A 19,495-nucleotide genomic window follows, 5' to 3' on the forward strand; every position below is an offset into this window, starting at 1 on the left:
AGCAATATCATTTACGTAAATATTGCATAGTAAAGGCTCTAAGTGTGATGGTATATTGATTTCAGTGGACTGAAAACTCTGAATAAGTACAATTTGAATCTTTCCTATAATATAAGATTTCAACCACTTTAAAAGCTCATTCTGATTGCCTTTATTATCTACTTTTGTAATTATAATTTTACGGTTTACTTTATCAAAAGCCTTAGTGAAATCAATGCATTCACAATGGGTTCTTCTAATGGTTCAAAGAGAAAATCAGTAAAGGTTAGTGAATTTAGTTCAGCAGAACGATGGGGAAAAATCTGAACTATGGTGTCACACACTAGATTTTCAAAAACCTTCTGTAGAAAAAAAAGCTTAAGATAGGTATGTAGTTGTTGACTTGGGATTGATCATTGGTTACCAAAGTAAGCGTAATAAAGCATGATTTCCAATATGTTATAAAAATTTCAGTTTTGAAAGACATGCTAAAAATAATATGGAGCAGTCTAAAAAATTAAAAGCTACAGTGCTTAATAAGAAATGGAGGGAGGCCTTTAATAATGTAAACAAAGAAGACCAGATCCTTTTACAGCTAGAGCAGAAATACTCACGTGATTTTTGGTTGGGGATGCTTTCGGTACTGGTGGAGGTTGTCTCGTTGGCAGTATTGGGTCTATAGTAGTCTTCATCTTGGCCTGAGAGGGTGGAAACGCTCTCCAGTTGAAGGTTGGGGTCTGATTCGCGTCTTTTAAAAAGTCGCCTCATTTTCGCTGTAATTAGACATATTACGGATTTAAGGATTGATGTTTTAAGATTCTTTGATAACATGAAGATTTTGTTAGAAGAATTTAATTATAAATTAAATAAAAAATTAGGCCGTGATTAAAATATAATAAAAAAGCAATTAAAATTAGTGGCGGTTAAAAGTTTTTTCATGGAACACTAAGTCTAATTAGCCTTAAAAAAAATAAAGAAAATCTTACAGTTGACATGCTTAGGAACGATTTTACACATTTTGCACCCAAATTTTTAACACAAAAAAATACAAATCTTGTGGCTTTACTCAACAAAGAAACAACTGGTACTACTTATTGTCCCTATATAGAGCATATAAAGTTACTTTAATCTCTTAAAAGAGCCATTAACTTCCAATCGCTAAATAAACATAGATAATGATATAAACAAATAAAAATTTAAATAAATACGTGGTGTTCTAGCACGTCCTTACCTTTGAACTTTCGACAATTTTGATACATTTATAAAGAGATAATTTGACTGATCACGAAGCTGCACTAAAGTGGATGTTTTAGAAGAGTTTTGGTACCCTTATCTGATTTTGCGATAAGGGAAAAATTTGGAAAAAAGGTTCAATTATTGGCTAATTAAACATCGTTAGGCAAAATTCAAAGAACCAATTAAGTTCTTCGCTTTAATTTGTATTGAAAAAACCGTCCATTATTATAATATATAGGGGGTATTACTAATTTAATAGGTCTGTTTACAAAGAACATTATTCCAGATAAACATACTCATTCTGAGAATTAATGACTCAAATACAAGTGTTAAAATAATGGCACTTACCCCATTAAAAACCGTAATCAAGTCCCATATTAGAGGAGACCACACTGTTACCACCAAAATCTCCCTAAAAGTTGACGTGATTTTTCTTTTGTTTTCAAATTTGAAAATCAGAACACCGACTATGGTACTCATTTATCCTACATGATCAGAAGTTCGACTGATTTACCGTTTTCGCAAGTATCCCGAGTTTGCCTTGATTGGCCGCGTTAAAATGTAAAAAAAATCATAATCTGCTTCCCACAACCCACCGTTCTCGTGGGGCCCACGTACATTATCATTATTATTTGCCTGAAGAATATTATTTTAATTGCAAGCATTTATTTGTTTAATAACAAAGTAGTGTGGCCTAGAATTAGATGATTATGAACAAAAGATTATTTATATAGTGTATTACTTAATAAAGAGATTTGAAAGAAATACCAAATGTCCGTCAATACATGATTGCACTTTTTTTGTGGGGATTTCCGTAACTATAACCTATACAAATAAATATTTATTTGGAAACGAACGACAAATATCATTAAAATAGTTTAAGTTGGGTTTTATTGTTTTGGAAAATGTGATGGCAAAAAAAAATGAATGAAAAAAATTGTTTTTTTTTTAATTTATCTGCATATTTAATGATAAACGCTTTTTAAAACGCTGTTGAAATTCTCGAATAAAATAAATAAAAACATTAAAATAAGCTTTTTAGGTTGTGTTACATTATTACATTGAATAATATATAGTGTTTTGGGTCTTATTAAATTTTTGAAAAATCGAGATTTTGGAAAAAATGAAGAGAAGCGTTTATTTGTTTATTTAATAAAAAGTAGTGTGGCATAGAATTTGAGGAATATGAGGGAAAGATTATTTGTACTTAAGATAGATGATTTGTACTTAACAAGAACTACAATAAATATTTGTCTGTACATCACTGAAGTTACGGCACAAAATGACATTAATGGAGGGTGAGATTTCGTAACCATAACCTATACAAATAAATGTTGGCATTTAGCAACGTTAGAAACGAATGACAAATGATTAAGTTATATTTTTTTGAGAAGTATGATTACCAAATTAATTAAAAAAGGGTGGCATTTGGGACACATATGATAACTCCAAAATTAATGTTGCTCAGTACAGACATTTTAAGTTGTGGGCTGGTTTTTTAAATCGCATATAATAAATAAATAAAACTAGTAATTATCATTAAATACTTTAATATATCAACATTTAGATATAGTAAGCAAAATATGTGTACATAATTCTCTTTTTAATAAAATGGCACATATCATATTTGTATCAAACATATAAAATTAAAAATAATTCTATGGAAAAAACTTATCAACTAAAATCTTAACACTCTAATACACTGTTGGCTAAAACCTCAATTTTTGAAACCTTAATGTCAATAAACTTAATGTCAAATTTTAGAAATTGAAATTTATTCATTAAGAAAAACAGTTATTCATCAAAATTTTCATCACTGTCGCTCACATATTGTGGTGTTTTGGTTGGAGTGTGCTTTAATGTTTTGTAAAATCCATGAAAGATTGGGTCAATAAATGGCAGAAGGTCAAGAATATCTTGATATTTTAATATGTCTATATTTAAAGGCTCGTTATATGCTGGAGATATTTCAATATTAGACATTGAACAAGATCTGCCTCTTAGCATGGTAAAAAATCGAAAATGTTCATCGGAATTTAATGTATATTTGAAGCCTATGTCATTATCCTTTTTGTAGTATAACCAGAATATGCTGTTCCACGCAAAGGATGATTTATCCTTGGCAATATTTCTTTTTATGAAATGCGTGGTTAAAAGTTTGGAAAATCCAAAAAAATGTGTTTTAAAGTTTTTTTTTGACAGTATTTCAAAATTTACCTTAAATAGGAGGAAAAAAATTGATGATTTTCAAAGGCCGATTTCTTATAAATTTTACATAAAAATGAGGGCTAGACATTTTTATTATAGACACCCAGTCTTGTGGAACTGAGATTATGGGATTGCGTTTTTTCACAAACCGTTCTATAGTGGCATGATCAGTATCACACTCTAAATGAGTATGCTCTGGAACTAGGAATTTGTGATGAATTTCTTTCAATGTATTCTTGTCATCAAGTGCTTTTAAAAACATCATCGGTAATATGCTATTCCGATTTTGACCAGGGCACGTATCAGAATAGAGGATTAGAGTTTCCACATGGTCTGGTAAGTCCTTAATAAACTGAAACAAGCAAGATGCGATCTCATCGGCTTGTGCTACATCTTCGTGCCATATGTAACACGAAGTTTTTTTTTGTAGGAATATTGCGGATCGTCAGATTAAATGTCCATAACTTTCTTTTGTAGAAAGACACACTAGCAGTCAAGTTGGGTGTAGCCACTTTTGTAAGTCAAATGCCGCTACTACAATCCTGCCTAAACTTTGCTTACTTTTTTCTTTATCACCTGTTTTTATTGCATAGTGAAAGTAAGCCTTGTCCTGATGTCGTTGACTCTCCGTTTTTAATTGGGTTTTTTCCTCGTCGACAGAACATTTTAATTTTTGAGAAAATGCGTCACACGTTTTGCACGTATCATTAGTTGGTTTCTTAAATTTTAAGTTTAAGGTTATGAAAACATTGCGAAAAACAGTTAGACTCAAAGGCGTTGTAGTTGGATCAGATCTGTACTCTCGAATTTTTCTTTATAAAGCGTATACAATATCTGGAAGTTTAAGTCTTGTGCTAAATATCATTTTGTAGTATGATTTCTTGAGTAATGGCTCTCATAAGCCGGAAAAGTATTAATAAAATCTCTAGCAAATGAGATGTCCGCTTCTGATCGTTTATTGCCTGAAGGTAGCATGCCTCTTAAATCGGACTTCAGGATGATAGAGGTAGGGGATATTTTCTTTTTTTTAACAGCATCATCTAAGAAACCTCTGGTTTCACCAAAAACGTTCAAAAAGCAAGTTTTGCAGATGTGACCATTAATGCCGTCTAACTTATAAAGTACTGTGATTTGTCTATCTTTTGCTGATTTATTACACATTGTTCGTTCTTTCGGTTTTATTGTAACTGAACTAGCTAAATACCTTTTCTGTATATCTCTACTTGGTAGGTTTCTGTAGTCAGTAAAGATTTGCTTCATGTCAATATGGGCAGTTTTTAAATGGCATTTTGCTCGGCAGCCTTCAGAAACTGGTCTTGACGTTTTTGCTAGAATACTCTTTCTTTTGGCAGTATCGTATGCCTCGCTTTTTTTTCTACTTTCACAACGACTTTGTCGCAATTTTCTTTGCATTGAACCCTGCCCTTTTTTCTCTTTCTAGTTGCATTTGCAATTAGAGATAAAGGGATGTCATCGTCTGACTCATTTTGGGTTTCCTCAGAAACATCAGCTTCATTGTCAGTCATCTGCTCTTTATTTGATGGTTGTTGAAATCAGTTGGTGACGATGGAAGATGTGGGTTATTTTCCAGGCTTAGGCAAGTATCAGTCTGTTCCGGCTCTATAAAAGTGATCAGTAGTTCAAAAACCGGTAGCCTTGACCAATCAGGGAACAATAATACGCTGTCGTCTTGGCGACGACGAACGAGTTATTATGATAAGTACAAATACACTGGAAAAAAAATTTGGTACATTTATGTTATATCCCACTTACATAGAAGAATTCACAAAACAACTAATTAAAACGGTTTTTTTTTGGTAGAAATATGGTGTGTGGGACATAACACAAAATGATCTAAAAAATTTTTACGATATTTGGTTTAAACATGATAACTACCACTTATCACAATTGTATCAAATTGTTTTACCTTATAGTTTTTTTTTTAACACATGATATGATATTTTAACATGATTATACCAAACAAATATTAAGCAAATAGGACTTATCGATATTTTACCAAAGTATAACCGACTTACTAGTAATGCTGTACTTATCATGGTTGGATCAAATAAAAATTTATAAAAAATTATTTATATTAGTAAAGTTAACAAAAAAAACATTTTTTGGAGTTAACATAAATCTCCCAAATGCCACAGTAAATAATAGTTGTTTTTTTTATTTATCTACTTTTTTAGATTTAAATTCAAAAATCCTGTTTGTAGTAGTCTTGATTATTTTACAAGACTAGTATTTTTTATTTATAATTAATTAATAAGAAGGTGCTTGAGCAAGTTAGGACCCAACGATCTTGCCAAAAAATTTTGGCAAGATCGTTGGGTCAAAAACTTTGGTTAGTAGAAAGGGTACGATAGTCTATAGAACATTTTATAGCAAAAAAAAAATTTTAATGAACCATACTTTGCACTAAAAATCAAAAAAACTTTTTACTAAATGACGTAATTTTCAAAACATTGCTATATGAAAACTCTCCAATATGTCAATTTTGCATTGCAAGGACATACGGCAGTGTTGCCATACTTAAGGACAAAAGTCCATAAAGTTTATGGAAAACTTACAAGTTGTAAGTGAATTTCCTATCGTTTAATGTTTGTATTTTAACATGCACCTGTTTTTAACACGTCAAATTAGATATACAGGGGGACGTTTAATTATGCATTTACTGAAGTTCTGTCAATCACCTCCTCACCTCCAGCTAACCTCACTTTAATATGTCAAATGGGAACCCCCATCGTGTGATACATTATAGTAAGCAGCGCAAAATTCTCTATTCAACGGTACCAGAAAAAATGAAATCGGTAAATGTGTAAGCAAATATTTAGCGAAAATGTCTAGAAATAATGAATATTTTATTTACGCCAAACTTTGGTATTTTAAATGAATACTTTTAGTGTGGTACCTACATCATTTTAAAATTCTTAAATTTTTTATAATAGATCATCAAAAAAAAATACAAGCAATTTAGAAGTTAAAATGTGTGGTAACAAACAGTACATTTAGTTTAAGCAAATTATTTATTTTTTTAAGTAAAGAATGTGTACCGTTATTTGCGAGAAAAAAGAGTGTCTTCAAATTTTTTGCAAAAATCTTTGCAGTCTTATAACTTTGTATGTGTATTTATTTCACTTATATTTTTTGCAAGACCTACCTAATAGGTACAAAAAAACACTGCAATACCTTACATTTTCAAGGCGTTTAAAAAGCAGGCGATTTATTATTGTTAAAACTGTCAGTTTGACGCGTGCAATTTTTTAATTTTAGTTAAAACAGTGAGTTAATAAAATGGTGTATACGCGAGCCGAAAGAATAGAAATAATTTTCCTTTATGGAGCTCAAGATCGGTGTGCTCGCAGAACCGCGAGAGCATTTAAAGAAAGGTATCAAGATAAAAACGTGAGCCATAAATACGTATTAGAATTGATACGAAAATTTGAAGAGACGGGATCGATTTGCAATAAGAAAAAATTTGAAAATAGAGTTGTCAATGAAGCATGCCAAGTTGAAGTACTAGGACAATTTGCTATGGATCCAAATATTTCCACTGGTTCCGTACATAAAGTTTTAAAAAAAAAAAAAGTTCTTTCCTTATAAAATTCATATTCTTCATGAACTCGGAGAAGATGATTTTGATAGGAGAATTCAATTTTGTGAAGTGATGTGCCAGCGAATTGACGACGATCCCCATTTATTGAAGAACATTTGCTTCAGTGACGAATCGACCTTTTTTTTAAATGGCCTGGTGAACAGATATAACTGTAGATACTGGGATAATAAAAATCCGCATGTTTTTCGGGAAGGCCATACCCAATATCCCCAAAAAATTAATGTTTGGGCAGGAATTTATAGGAATGAAATAATCGGACCTTTTTTTTGGAAGAAAATTTGAATGGCGAAATTTATTTAAACCTTTTAGAAAATGCAATATACCCTTCTATCATCCAATCTATGGAAAATCAAGTAGATCAACATGGTGCTATATTATTGAATGAAAATAATATACATTTTCAGCAGGATGGAGCTCCCGCGCACTACACTTTGGTAGTTCGAGAGCGGCTTGATGAAAATTTTTGAGAAAAGTGGATTGGCAGACGTGGCGCAATCGAATGGCCTGCGCGGTCTCCAGACCTAACCCCACTAGAGTTTTTTCTTTGGGGCTACTTAAAAAGTAAAGTTTATAAAACCCCACCTGAGAGTATTGAGAATTTAAAAAATAGAATATTTCAAGAATGCAGAGAAATTAGGCAGGCAGACCCTTGGCAATGTTCGTAAGGAGTTTGAAAGTAGGCTTTTTTATTGTCTTGCTAATAACGGCGCGCATTTTGAACATTTAATAAAATAAATTTGTTAAACTAATTAAATTTGTTTTTCTACCCTACCGATTTACACTTTAATTGCTTCTTGGTCAATCAATTTTATTTTTTTTTACAACCATTGATAGCATAATGAATGCCCTTTAAAATAATGTATCACACCATGGGGTATCCATTTGACATACCAAAGTTTGGCGTAAATAAAATATTCATTATTTCTAGACATTTTCGCTAACTATTTGCTTACACATTTACCGATTTCATTTTTTTTGGTACCGTTGAATAGAGAATTTTACGCTCCTTACTATGATGTATCACACGATGGGGATTCCTATTTGACATATTAAAGTGAGGTTAGCTGGAGGTGAGGAGGTGATTGACAGAACTTCAGTAAATGCATAATTAAACGTCCCCCTGTATATCTAATTTGACGTGTTTTTTTTTTTTTTTTTTAAGATTGTTATTAAGGGTGGATTGTTTTAAAATGAAAGCACTGTATAAGGAATGAAGCTAAGAAAATAGGTTCACAATCCGGCAACGCTGTAGTGATTAGTTTGATTCTCCTAAATAGGTTGTGTGTCAAATGTCAATAATTTGACAGTTATTTATAAACGTCAACTTTCAAATTTTTAAATTTAATATATTAGTCCGCAATAATATTCTAGGATACTTTTAATATTTGTGCCCATAAGTAAATAGAAGCATAGGAAAATCGTTTTTTTTTTGTTTTGTGTTGTTAAAAAATGGCTCATCCAAAAACCTTAATTTAACGGATTTAAGGTAAGCTTCCAAAACATAACAAAAAAATCTAAAAATCGTTGGGTCTTAGATTGCTCAATTACCAAAAGAAAAATGTATTTTCTTTACCTTGTATTCCCAAAAGGGATGCCATACTTTAACATCAACTATAATGCACTATAAATTTCACTTTGTCCCGAATACCGACTCGATCTATTTAAATAAAACGTATTTTAAACTTAGTCGTATTTCGCAAGAACTCGAACTAATATTAGATGATATATGCCACCTAATTAAAACTAAAATTCTACAGTTTTTCACAATATCTGATTACCTGGATTTAGGTATTGCACATTGGATCTAATATTTGGTTTGCAAATAACACAATTATTGAATAAATTCCGTATACCGTATAGAGGATTAATGCGGAATTCGTGGCATTCTTAGATCGAACATTTTTATAACAATCGTAAAATTCCTTTTGCTGCTACAAATGCTTCCGAAAGTTATTTATATAATAATATTAAGAAAATGTATACAGGTTGTCCCCAAACTTAACTAAATTGCGTATTTGTCAGACATTCGCATCTGTTTGCTAGTTTGTTGGCAACGTCGCGCTAGTTTCGTTGCCCGCTTGATTTCGCTACTCGAGTTTAATCACCGTTATACAAGCTGTCAAAATTTGACAGTTGCAGCCATATGACATTGCCAAGATGGCAATGAGAAATAGCCAGTATACTGTTAAAGTTTTATGTTGTGTTCATACAGTCGTATACGTGGGCAACGAACGACAGATGTCATTAAAACGGGTTTTAAGTTAGATTCAATTTTTTTGAAAAATATGATGTTTTAATTTTAATGGAAAATTATTGGAATAAAATCAAGGTGGCTAAATGAGGCAACGTTGTTAACTTAAACTGACAGATATTGAAATGGACGTTCTAGGTTATGTTATATTATTTTTAAATCTGTGGAAAATGAAGATTCGATTTAAAAAATAGCTTTTGTGGAAAAATCTTTCTGAAAATCGTGAAGATATTGACGACATCAACTGGTAATTCCTGATTATACAGGGAAGAATGTACAGGGTGTCTTCAAATAAAAACAAGTTGCGCATTTGTCAGACTCACTACGTTAAGGTAGGTCACCTTTATACAGACTGTCAAAATTGGATAGCTGCCTTTTTACATTGTCGAGATGGCAGTACGAGAAATCTTAACTTTCTTGTCAAAGTGGACCAATGCGGTATTATGTTTAAACAGGTTATTAAGTTAAATATAGACGCCTGAAAGAAATAGAAAATGTACGTCTTCCACTTGAGCCAATACATAACTTTTTTTTGTGAAAAACTTCGTAATCATAACTTATACAAATAATTATACATGTGGCAACGTTGGAAAAGTTTGATAGTTATCATTTATATGTTTTAGGTTAGATTCTATTTTTTGGAAACTGTCATTACAATAATTGTAAAAATAGTTTTTTTTTTCAATTTTAGGTGCATATATTAAGTTATATGAAGCTTTTTCTAAAAATTTTAAAGTTTATATACCAACAGTATATACTTTAATTCGACGGGTGACAGGCACTAAAATTAGTGTTTTAGGTTAGGTTAGGTTATATTTTGAAATGTCTGGGACGTGGAAATTCTAATTCAAAAAATTCATGCATTATTCGTTCATGCTAAGGAGACTTTAATAATACATATGTAATAAGGGGGACATAAAGTCAAAGTCTCACAAATGTAGCGTCTATTAGTTACGCGTTTCGTCTTACGGCATCATCAGACCCAAAACAAAGAATAAAAATACGGAGCTATGGTTAAAGTCGAAATTATACCCATTTGTAGTTACGTCATCCAGGTGAGAAAAAACGTATGGCGTAGATATTTTTGCCAATCAATATTAGGTTAGAAACTTTACCATCGCCTTCAGAAATGAATAGTCTGCTATGTATTTTTATACGTTCAGAAATTAACAAATGATTTATTTTAGCAGCAATTTATTATATTTTTATATTCGTGTATATACTTTTATTCCCAAAAAATTTAAAAAAATCTTGTAGTATTTATTGTATTATTAACAAAATGAACAATTAACAAATATTATTATAATTAATCATTAATAATGGGACATAAACAACAAGTCCGAAACGGAACTGCACTTTAAATTGAGAATGTGATAGAGCGAGCCGCAGATGCAACAAAATTGAGCACAGCAACGATCGCAAATATAAAGAAGAATGGAATAAAATCAGATCAGGATTACGCTGCTCATATATTTTCCAAGCAAAAGACCGCAAAAACCAAATCTACAACATATTTGAAAAGTAGAATTCGGCACGAGCAGTAGACGTAACAAAACCGAGCTTACAAAAATTGTGAATAATGGTATAAAATTATTTTAACTCACTCGGAAAAATTTTAATACTAACAATTTAATTTACTTGTTCATAAAAAAAATGCTGCTTGAAGGAATATGTTAACACATTAAAATGAAAATACCATTTCAAAAAATAAAACATACAAACTCAAAAAAAAAACACGCCATATTGCATTACCAAGTTAATAAAATTGCAACGATATGATTGAATACTTAAACGACGATAAAATTTGCTAGAACAAAAAAAGCTTAATCAATCTCGTCAGTATTGTCAGAGTCAGAACTGAAATCAGAGATATTGTCTTCGTCATCGTCGTCTTCGTTAGTCGTAATCACAAGTGGCAGAATGTCATAGGCATCACACACTTGAATTGCCTCCCAAGCCTTTTCAATCACCTTTTCTGTATGAAAAACATATTTTTGCCAATGATCTATAGAAATTTCTTTTATTACTCTTTCCCATGTAGTCAGAACTTCTGAAGGTTACCCCTTAAAATTGGAAATATATTGATCATATTTCCGTTTACATTCCGAACATACCATTTGTTGTAATTCTACAACGGATAAAAACTGTAAATTCAATACAATTTAAAATAAGTTAATCCGCGGCAACGTCGCTTTTCTACCATGCCGCTACCAGCCTTTTGATGTTCTATAAATAACCGCGACCCGCGCGGCGTCTTTGTGCCAGTCGCTCGTCACCTCTCAGCGAGTCGCCTTTGAGCCGTCTCGCGGTATCGTCTCCGTTCAGTTGTAAGATGGAAGACACGCTCGCAGCAAATCAAAATTGAACTTTGTTGTTTTCTCTTGAACTAATTTAATTTTACAACAAAAAACCGCTGCAGAAATTGAAGGGGTAGAGTGAAGCAGTAATCGGCCCCCATGGTGGAGCAATTCTTCTTAAATCCTTAAATTTGTAAGTAAGGTCTCTCCTTACATAGGAGAGCGCTACAAGTGATTGGGGCAGTAAAAATCCTCCCCACATTTGTTGGTCCTTCGAGCCGGATATATTCATCGACTTCACTCAGTTTATGTTGTAAAGATTGCTGCTATTTCCTGTTTAAAGTTCCTGATTCCTCCTAATGTTCTGGGTCTCTCCTAGAGTGGGTTGGTAACCAAATCTCTCAGTATCAAGTACTCTCTCTCATTTAAATTAAGTTTTCCCAGTGGACAAAAAATTGTACGGAAAATCGCAAATCGCTAGTAGTGCTCGGTTAGTGCTCGTGTTCTCAAGGACTTATTGGTAAGTTCGTTCCAAACTCTTTGTAAATACTCTTTTGGATTCATAAGGATAATAACTTTGCTATAAACTATTGTGTTAAATTTGTGCATGTGCAAAAAATAAGGTTTTAATCTCGGTTTAATAAGGTGCTCTAAATAAATCTCTTAGCTAAGTATAGCTTAAAGTAGCTCTGACTCAATCTAAAAGTGTAAATTGGTTTACAATAACTACTCATGTAAACAAAAACCACTCGGTTCTCATAATTTGTAAAGTTTAACTAGGTTTTAACCTAATTATATGTTTTATTTACTGTTTTATCTTATCTCAGTTCTCTATATTTAACATATAGTATATCAAATTCACAATGACAGAACCTAGGGAAAGTGCAGAAGCACCAGGCTTGACAGTGGGTGCAAATAAAAGACTGGCTAGTTTAAAGGCTAGAATCACTCGTACTTATAACTGGGTGCTGCAAAACCCAGACTGTGACTCGATCAGTACTCTTGAAATAAAAAAGGAGCAATTAATCTCTTATTTTAATGATTATGAACAAATTCAACAAGAACTTGAGCAATTTGACAGTACTTTAATTTCCACAGAAGTAGACGAGTGGGAGGCAAAGTATGTCACAACCCTTACTTTAATAAAAGATAAAATTTATGCACACACCTCTTCAAGATCTGGTTCTTCTACTACTATAGTGAATAATTCTAGTAGAAATACTGAAATTGGTAATTCACCAGCCTCATCAAGTGTCAAACTACCTCAACTATCAATAAACCCATTCACTGGGAATTTTTCTGAATGGCACTTATTTATTCAATTATTTTCTACGCTCATTATCCAAAATAATGATTTGACGGATTTACAGAGATTTATATATTTAAAATCCTACCTCAAGGGTGAACCGTTAAATCTTATTCAAAACATTGAGGTTGTTGATACTAATTTTCAAATAGCATTAGACACATTAAAGGATAGGTATGAAAATAAGTCTCGTGTTATTAGCCTTTTAATTAAACGCCTGCTGAAGGCTCCCTCTTTAGTCAAAACAAACTCTCAGACCTTAAGAGATTTTTTAACTCAGTCTAAACAAACACTGCAAGCCCTCAGAAATATGAATGTACCAGTGCAACACTGGGATTTAATTCTCATTGAAATATTTTTAGAAAAAGTTGATCATTCTACTCATAGAGCCTTCGAATATGAAATAGGTCCTAAGTCAATTCCCACTCTTGCTCAGTTTCATGAATTTCTGGAAAAAAGATGTGAAATATTAGAAAAGCTCAGCTTTAATGAATATAAACAAGAATCTAAGCCATCTAAGGCAAGGGTTACCCTACATAATGCTGAGAACTTTAGGTCAACTGGCCCCTCGACTGGCCCATATTTAAAATGCTTGTTTTGTTCAGCGACAAATCACAAGTTATATCATTGTGATAAATTTAAACAAATTTCTCCACAGGATAGATTTAATTTCACTAAAACTCAACAGTTGTGCAGAAATTGTCTAGGCACAAAACATATGGTTGGGACCTGCAGCTCCCAGGTCTCGTGCAGCATCTGCAATGGTCGACACCATTCCCTTTTACACATAAGTTACCCAGCAACAAGAAGTATTACAAGTACTCCCTCAAGTGCTTCTCAGACAAATAGAAATCAGATTTCATATCTCTCTTACAACCCCTCCAATAGCGCCCAAGTCTCTAGTCATCATTCATCGCAAAACCCTGCTAAAACAGCAAGTTTTTCGAGTCCAAGACCTCAAACATTACACATAACTACACAACAGGAGGAAGATACTCCCGTGGTTATTCCTAATTCCTCCAGTTTTTCGACACAAGATATAACAGATCCCTTAGAATGTTTTCAGCCTGAAAATCAAACCTCATGCCTCTCTGCTATTGCTCAGACAGGCCAAAAAGGTCATATACTTTTAGCCACAACCCTTGTTACAGTGTATACTAAGGATGGAACTCCGGTAACAGCAAGGGCACTTCTAGACAATGGAAGTCAGACTTCCTTTATAACCCAAGATTTATGTAATAAATTAAATCTTACCTCATATTCAAGAAAACTTGAAATTTCCACTCTTTCTGAGAAGTGTTCAATGTCAGATTTGATGGTGGACATAAAGATATTTCCACATAACAGCACTACCATCAATTTTGATGTCTCTTGTGCAATATTGCCAAAAATAACGTCAAAATTGCCCCAAGTAAATATAAATAGAAGCTCACTAAGCTTACCTCAGAATATTAAGCTTGCTGATCCGACATATTCTGTGCCTGGTCCAATTAATATACTTCTCAGTTGTGATGTTTACAATGAAATAATAATTGATGGACTCATTAAGTTAGGAAAGGGATTACCCACCCTACAAAATACTTACTTTGGATATATTATATCTGGATCTCTTCCTAAAAGTTCCTTGAATTATAAGAGGAACCTGAATTACAATACTCAATACTCAACCTGAGGAAAACTCTTCAGATATGTTAAACTTCTCATTTTTTGTTCAGACTAGCCCAATATGTGACCCTAAACAAAATTCAATAGAATCTCTTATGCAAAAATTCTGGGAGGTTGAAGAAATAAAAAGACCTGCACTCGCTTTAGAAAATAAGGCCGAAGAGATTTTTAAGGCCACCACTACTTTCTTGCCAAATGGAAGATTTCAAGTCGATTTACCTTTAAAAACTCCGAATGAATTTCAAAAGTTAGGTGACTCTTTTTATAGAGCAAAACAAAGATTTTTGAATCTTGAATCAAAACTTAGTAAAAATAAGAAGCTCTACTCTGACTATAAATCCTTTATCGAGGAATACATTTCCTTGCAGCATGCTAAAGTTATTCCTCTTACCCTTACGAATGAATTGTCTCACAAAAAGTTCTTTTTGCCACATCATTGTGTGTTACGAGAGGATAATCTCACAACTAAACTCCGGGTAGTGTTTGATGGTTCCATGAAAACCACCAACGGAGTCTCCCTTAATGACATTATGCTTAAAGGCTATTCAATTCAGCCAGAACTCTATGATGTTCTTTTAAATTTTAGACTCTTTAAGTTTGCCTTCACTGCAGACATTCAAAAAATGTTCAGGCAGATCAGAATTAACCCTAAGCATACGTTTTTGCTGAATATACTGTGGCGTGATTCTCCTTGTGAACAATTGCAATGTCTAGAACTTCAGACAGTGACATATGGCACAAATTGTGCACCATTTTTAAGTACACGTTGTTTAGTTGAGTTGGCAAATTTAAATAAAAATAAATTTCCTCTAGGAAGTATGGCACTCCTAAATACATGTTACGTGGATGATATTCTCTATTCAACCCAGGACCTTGATACATTAAAAAGGACTTATTCAGAAGTGACTCAACTTCTTAACATGGCTGGTATTCATTTACACAAATGGTGCTCCAACTCCACTTTATTTCTCAAGGATATTTCCAACTCATCACAAGAGCAAAATTATATAATTGCTCCAGAAAATGGTTCGAACAAGGTGCTAGGACTCTATTGGGATCCAAAGGGTGACTATTTTTCAGTGTCCTTACCCAATCTCCAAATAAAGAATAGTTATACTAAGAGAGAAGTCCTCTCTATAATAGCTCAAATTTTTGATCCAATTGGTCTCATCAATCCAATCACAGTAATTGGAAAAATAATCATGCAAAAGGTATGGATCGCTAAATTAGACTGGGATGATTGTTTAAGTCCAGATATTCACAAGGAATGGTTAAAGTTTATAACAGAATTTCCCGCTCTCAAGGGTCTAAATGTACCGCGACCATTACTGACTGAAACCAATATCTTAAAACTAGAGTTTCATTCCTTTTCAGATGCCAGCATAGAGGCATATGGCTCCTGTGTTTACATGCGTGTTGTTTACTTAAATAAATGTACATCTTGCATACTTATCTCCTCAAAAAGTAGAGTGTCTCCAATCTCCAATAAAAAATATTACACTGCCTAGATTGGAGCTTCTGGGTGCTCTTTTGTGTAGTAAATTGACTAGAAGAGTAGTAACTATTCTACAGGAGCAAATTCCTTGTTCATTTACGGTAAACCTGTGGACAGATTCTGAGATTGTATTAGCATGGATTCGTGCTTCTCCCTCTCGATGGACTCAGTTTGTGTCTAATAAAGTAGCAAAAATACAAGAAGTGGCCTCTAATTATACCTTTAGATACGTCAAATCAAAGGATAATCCAGCGGACATTCTCTCTCGAGGAATGACACCTTCAAATTTGATAAAATCAGATCTCTGGTGGCATGGCCCACCTTTTTTGCAAGATACTAATTTTGACTTAGAAACCTATAATGTACAAATCAATGTTCCAAATCCACCTGAAGAAAAGGTATGTAGTCATCTGAGTAAGGTTTCAACGGAACACTTTTGTGATTATTTATCTAGCAGATTTTCAAATTTTACAAGGCTACAACGTAGCTTTGCGTACTGTTTAAGATTCATTAATAAATGTAGGAGATTAGCTCAAGAACAAGACACGTCTCTTACAGTAGAGGAGCTTAAGAACTCTGAGAACAAATTAATTGCTTTGGTCCAAAATCAATATTTTTTCTACGAAATTAAACAACTCTTGAATGAGAAACCCCTGAAAAATAAACCATTTTTAAAGTTAAACCCATTCATTGGCAAGGATGGAATGCTGCATGTTGGTGGTAGACTCAGCAACTCAGAAGTTCCTATTGAACAGAAATTTCCTTTATTATTACCTTCAAGGTCTCATATTGTGCAACTTCTTTTGAGAAGGGAACACATAAGATTGTGTCATGCGGGACCCCAAAATACTCTATCCAATGTTCGACTTAGGTACTGGCCTCTTGATGGGCTTAGAGAAATTAAAAGAATCATTCACTCTTGCTTAACTTGTTTTAGATTTAAGGCCCAAGCAGCTGCCCAACTTATGGCTGACTTGCCAAGAGAACGTGTGTGTATCTCTCACCCCTTTTCAAATGTAGGTATTGATTTTGGAGGCCCATTTTTTATTAAGAGCTCTAATCTTCGAAGGGCACCAATAACTAAATGTTATATGGCTGTTTTTGTTTGTATGGTTACTCGTGCAGTCCATATCGAATTGGTGTCTAGCCTTTCAACTGAAGCCTTTTTACTCACCCTGAAACGTTTTGTTAGCCGTCGAGGAAACCCAAAGATAATTTTTAGTGACAATGCAACCAATTTTTTAGGTTCCAGTAACCATCTCAAGGAGGTTCATGATTTTCTCTCTAAAAATAGTGTCTCTCAGGCTATCCAATCCTTTCTGGCAACTTCTGAGATTAAATGGAAGTTCATACCCCCTCGATCTCCACACCATGGAGGTATTTGGGAAGCCGCTATTAAAAGCGCAAAACACCACCTCTTTCGACTAGTAGGGAATACAAAATTCACATTTGAAGAACTTAGCACCGTTATGACCCAAATTGAGGCAGTGTTAAATTCACGGCCACTCTGTGCCATATCAAATGATCCCTCAGACTTGACATTCCTTACTCCTGGACACTTCCTAATAGGTAGATCTCTTACCTCATTTGCTGAACATGATGTGACAAACGTCCCCGAAAATCGACTAGATTTATGGCAAAAAATTACTAACGTTCGGCAAATTTTTTGGAAAAGGTGGTCTGTAGATTACCTTAACAGACTTCAAAATCGCCCGAAGTGGTTATATCCTTGTCCCAACCTTAAGGTTAATGACTTAGTACTCCTAAAGGAGGATAATACCCCTGTTTTACATTGGCCTATGGCTAGAATAATTGAACTTTTACCAGGCAAGGACAAAAGAGTCAGAGTGGTTAAGGTGTTAACTGCAGATGGAACCTTCACCAGGCCAATTACCAAATTATGTCCTTTGCCTAATGGCGCTAACCAAGACTGTTAAGTGTTTTAAGGAATAGATAATGTGTTAGCCTAATTTATATTGTTGTTAGCATAATTTTAAGTTCCTGAAAATGTTAGTTTAAAGATGTAGAATTAAGTGGTTTAAGTTCTAAGTGACTTTAATTTGTAACCAAGTTTTGGCCTAATGTTTAGAATTAATTTAATCTAAAGGCTACCTCTGTAATCTTAAATCTAGATAATATGTATCTTTCTTGTGCTTGCAACTTAACCAGTTACTTTCTTTTTTTGAAGTAGTTACTTCAAGGGGGGGAATATGTTGTAATTCTACAACGGATAAAAACTGTAAATTCAATACAATTTAAAATAAGTTAATCCGCGGCAACGTCGCTTTTCTACCATGCCGCTACCAGCCTTTTGATGTTCTATAAATAACCGCGACCCGCGCGGCGTCTTTGTGCCAGTCGCTCGTCACCTCTCAGCGAGTCGCCTTTGAGCCGTCTCGCGGTATCGTCTCCGTTCAGTTGTAAGATGGAAGACACGCTCGCAGCAAATCAAAATTGAACTTTGTTGTTTTCTCTTGAACTAATTTAATTTTACAACAAAAAACCGCTGCAGAAATTGAAGGGGTAGAGTGAAGCAGTAATCGGCCCCCATGGTGGAGCAGTTTTTCTTAAATCCTTAAATTTGTAAGTAAGGTCTCTCCTTACATAGGAGAGCGCTACAAGTGATTGGGGCAGTAAAAATCCTCCCCACACCATTTCAATTGCATTAAACTGGCAATGATATGGTGGCAGTCGCAAAATTTTGTGTCCTAAAGGTTTAACATATTCACCAAAGAAGTACTTTTTTTCACTAGGGCAGTTTCTGCGTGCAATACTCCATATTTTATCTTTCATGGCTTTTTCTGGAAAGCCAATATTCTTTTTCTTCAACCATTCGGTCAGTCTCTGCTTTGTCCAAGATTTTCTCGGGATTTCTTCTAATAAACCAGAATGGTAACTTGCATTGTCCATGATTATAAATGACTTTGGGGGAAGATTTGGAACCAGCTGAGTTTTAAACCAATTTTCGAAGTTTTTCCTATTCATATTGTCTTGATAATCTCCCGTCTTTAATCCATTTTTGAATATTAAATTTGCACCCTTGTTGAAGCCATCTTTGGTTCCGGCGTGGACCATGATATAGCGATGACCTTAAAAATAAGAGATAATTCAATTCTCTTCTTTTAGAAATTTTTCTACCAGAACATAAATTTAATATAATTAATAAGTAATGTTCCATGCACATATGAGTAGTGTATGGAGTTAAATTCCCTCATATTGTCTTAAAGAGAAATTGTATTATAAAACTATGAAACAGATGAAATTATGAAGTTAGAGGGCCCTTACAAGGGCAATAGTTTTTATTCAAAAAAAAATCTAAAAAGATAACCATCAGATAATTTTTACTTTCACTATTTTTCTTGAATCCGTGTGCTTGCTGTCATCTTACCAGCTACTAGGAAATGATCCCTTGCTAAAAATCCACGTCTTGTCAATG

The 19,495-nt window shown here is 33.5% G+C and overlaps 1 protein-coding gene across 3 annotated transcripts in view; it reads right to left on the reverse strand.

Annotated features, from left to right (window-relative positions):
- Window positions 1-19,495, reverse strand: part of LOC126745311 (muscle M-line assembly protein unc-89-like) — a 77,884-nt gene that overhangs the window by 48,073 nt on the left and 10,316 nt on the right. Inside the window, exons 1-2 of one of the 3 annotated variants that reach the window (XM_050453090.1) lie at window positions 8,619-8,837; window positions 594-752 (exon numbers count right to left, since the gene is read on the reverse strand). In XM_050453090.1, coding sequence (XP_050309047.1) covers window positions 594-752; window positions 8,619-8,643 — 184 coding nt within the window. In that variant the 5' untranslated portion in view covers window positions 8,644-8,837. Of the gene's footprint in view, window positions 1-593; window positions 753-1,563; window positions 1,748-8,618; window positions 8,838-19,495 lie in introns of those variants that run through there. The other 2 variants (XM_050453097.1, XM_050453085.1) reach the window with 2 other exon arrangements.

This window comes from Anthonomus grandis, chromosome 1 (assembly GCF_022605725.1).
Source record: "Anthonomus grandis grandis chromosome 1, icAntGran1.3, whole genome shotgun sequence".
Classification (NCBI taxonomy): Eukaryota; Metazoa; Arthropoda; class Insecta; order Coleoptera; family Curculionidae; genus Anthonomus; species Anthonomus grandis.